General features: G+C 38.8%; 1 protein-coding gene across 1 annotated transcript; it reads right to left on the bottom strand.

Moving 5' to 3' along the window:
• Positions 1-471: 471 nt before the first annotated feature.
• Positions 472-2088, bottom strand: LOC118028301 (AT-hook motif nuclear-localized protein 23). The gene has a single exon (XM_035031849.2). It carries the CDS (start codon positions 1710-1712, stop codon positions 825-827), a length of 888 nt encoding a protein of 295 aa, XP_034887740.1. The 5' UTR covers positions 1713-2088; the 3' UTR covers positions 472-824.
• Positions 2089-3249: the final 1161 nt, after the last annotated feature.

Here is a 3249-nt window from a genome sequence, read left to right as displayed (position 1 = left end):
CTGTCATTTCATTCTTTATGCCAGAGGTTTTGAAGACAGGAAAGTTATATTTATTACAGAAAACTAGTTATGTAGTTCATTCCCAAGAGATCTAACTAGCTCAAGAAAGTCGGCTAGAAAATTAATACAACTCTTGGTGGTTAACAAAAAAAAGTACATCAAATGAAAGGAATCCATGTTTTTATTGAAAACCTCGGTTCCTTACTACCATATTTATTCCCTCCGAAAAACAATGCAAAAGACACAATCCCATGTTACCAAATCCCACAAGATTTACCTCAAAGTGGTTAAGAAAAAAAAAAAAAAAATGCCCCATATTGTATATGTTAACATATCACCAACAAAAAGAACCTGGTTGTGATCCAAGATGAAGTTTAAATAAAGAGAGAAAAACCAAAAGAAACCCTAGTTGATGTATCAGCATCACTGAAATTAAGTAAGTTGCAGTTTTCAATTAAGATAGTCAAGACATCATCAAACCATTTCTCATAAAGTAGAAGATAGTTTCACAATGAACAAGGAGGCTATTTTCAAGGAGCCATCAGCATCTAAAAAATAAAAAGAAAAGGAGAATAAATGACTGGGAAAACAAGAAGTTATACCCTAAATTAAAACATCACCATAAGATCAAGAAGGAGAAGGAGAAGAAGTAACATGATCATGATCTTGAGGATAGATAATCCATGAATTTTGCTGACCTTTTATTATTCAACAAGCCCAACAAAGCCAACCAAAGAACGCTGCTCCAATCCAGCAAAGCCACAATTGGCTTCCATATTACGACACATCACAAAATCACCAGCAACCTATTTGATTTTTTTCTCTCAAAACGGAGCCCTACCTCCTGAGTTACCTGCCCATCCATTCACCGGCAACTGCACGTTAGATGGCATATTAAGCGGCAAATTAAAGAACGGAAGCCCTCCGGAAGCCGCTCCCGCTTCATTAAAAGGACCATTATTCCCAACCCCAATCCCACCACCAGCACCCCCTCCACCACTCTGCATCAGCAATTGGTCATCCTCATCCAAAGGCAGCCTCTCATATGCCACGTTTGTGAACGATGCTGCAATCACTATAACTGGACCTGCTGCGGTAAGCTCTCCCACCACGCTTCCTCCCACCACCTGGCCTTGTCCCCCAGCAAGGAATATTGTGAGGCTCGTCGCGCCTGGAGGGGCTGGAGGCGGCAAGAAAGATCCAGACAGAGATAAGATCTCAAATCTGCCATGGAGAGTCACTATAGATCCTGCTGCAGCTGGTTGCCTGATGCTAACATTTGTTACTGTTCCTGCTCCGCTCAGTATGCAAATCCCACGCTGCCGTCTACGCGCGTAGTTACCCACGCACTCGAATACATCGCATCCATTTCCTACCTCAAGAATGTGGGCACGCAGTGTGTTTGCACTCTCGCGAGTGATGATAATCGGAGGCTTCTCTTTATTTTTGGAACCAGGTGGACGGCCTCGAGGCCTACGGGCCATTATGTCTCCTGGCCCGGAGTTGGCCGCTGTAGCAACCAGGTCAAGGCCTTGATGCAGGCCATCGTCGAGGTTGTGGTCAGTAGAAAAGCGACCAACACTTCCAAGACCGTCTCCAGCCCTATTGGGATCCTCGTCTTCAGGATCAGGCTGGTGCTGGAGCTGAAGGTCAGGTCTGTGGTGAAGCTGGTGAACGTAGCGAGAAGTAGTGCCTAAATCTAAACCAGCCATGCCAGCATCAAAAGGAAACAAAAAACAGGAAATGATTTTTTTAGAAAAATAAATATTTTAGATGATTAAAAACTGTTTTGGGTTTTGTTTAATGTTGAAACAGGGTACAGGAGAGTGAAATTATAAAGAAAATAGAAAGGGAAAGGGGAACACCGGGACTCGACGAAAAAGATATGAATATATAGAGAGAGGTTACATGTATATTTTGGAGAGAAAAAAACAAGAAAAACAAGGACACAGAGAGAGAGAGAGAGAGAGAGAGAGAGAGAGAGAGAGAGAGAGCGATGAAGTGCAGAGAAAGGGAAAAGGGAAGGGAAGGAGGAGGAAGGAGAGGGAACAAAGACTTGAAACGCAGTCATTTCTCTCACACCCTAAAGTTTAATATATGCATAGAATAATGGTTTGTGGACGAGTTTCTTATGTTTCTTCTAATTTTTGAGAAATGTGTACAAGAAGGTGGATGCAAGTCTCACTCTCCTTCAAACGGGTGGATTTAACGCAATAGCATTCCTGAGGATGGAATGATGTTTATTATGTTCCAACAAATATAAAAGCAATTCTCCCACCTATTACGAAATATGGAAAAAGACCAACAGAACACCTTTATTTTACAAGTATAACATGTTCACGTTCTTTTCCTCCAAATATTAAGGTGTTTAGGTTTAAATGATTTTTCTAACATCATTTATCTTAAAAAATGATTGCTATTTTGACACAAATATAGAAAATGTAACATAAGGAAGCAGAGGTTGAAGGGGTTTTGGTCGGTTCTCAATCACATGTTACTTGATGGAGTACCTAGTGGTTTGGCATAAGTACGCACGGTTTAGATGAAAGTCCACAGGTAATTAAGATTGACAGAGAGTTTTCACAAGTCCAGAATCATTTATCCATTTTCCTTTTTCATCAAACTTGTTACTTCAAACGGAGGCCTACCTGATCACTGTCCTTTGTTCCTTGGTTCCGATATGAGCCAATAAGTCATTTCACCGGCCGGAAGTCTTGATCTCTAGTGTAGCCTTATGGTTTCAAAGGGATTAAAAAGTTTTAAGTTTGAGAAAGGGAAGTCAAAGGAATTAAATCATTTTATCTTCCTTCATGTTGAGGTGTGGATGACGCGGTGGCTTTTTATATGAAAGATAGAAAGGTAGATTTTGATCATAAGTTATAAAATTACCACTAAACTATAGAAAACTCTGATGTGATAAATGTTTAAAATCAACAACAACAACAATAATCTATTTTGAAAGTAATATATGAATTGCTTAAATAGTTGCTAAAACTGACATGGTTAGTGAAATTTAAACAAAATAAAAATTTTGAAATCTAATTAAGAAAATAATAAAAAATAACTAGAAAAAAAATCTTAAACAACATCTTTTAAGTCTATTTTGGACATCTTCTAAGCTAATTTCATGGGGAACTGGATCTATAAAATGCGCTTATAAAATTTAAATTTGATCCAACAATCATATTAAATATTCTATTTTTTTCCTTCTTGAATATCGTTTGATGAATCTAGAATTCTTCTTGCACT

This window comes from Populus alba, chromosome 15, assembly GCF_005239225.2.
Source record: "Populus alba chromosome 15, ASM523922v2, whole genome shotgun sequence".
NCBI lineage: Eukaryota > Viridiplantae > Streptophyta > Magnoliopsida > Malpighiales > Salicaceae > Populus > Populus alba.
Note: the sequence above shows the minus strand (reverse complement) of the source record. Positions and strands in the feature narration are given on the sequence as shown.

Coding starts and splice junctions, on each gene's coding strand:
- LOC118028301 (XM_035031849.2), bottom strand. CDS start 1,712: ATGGCTGGTTTAGATTTAGGCACTACTTCTCGCTACGTTCACCAGCTT.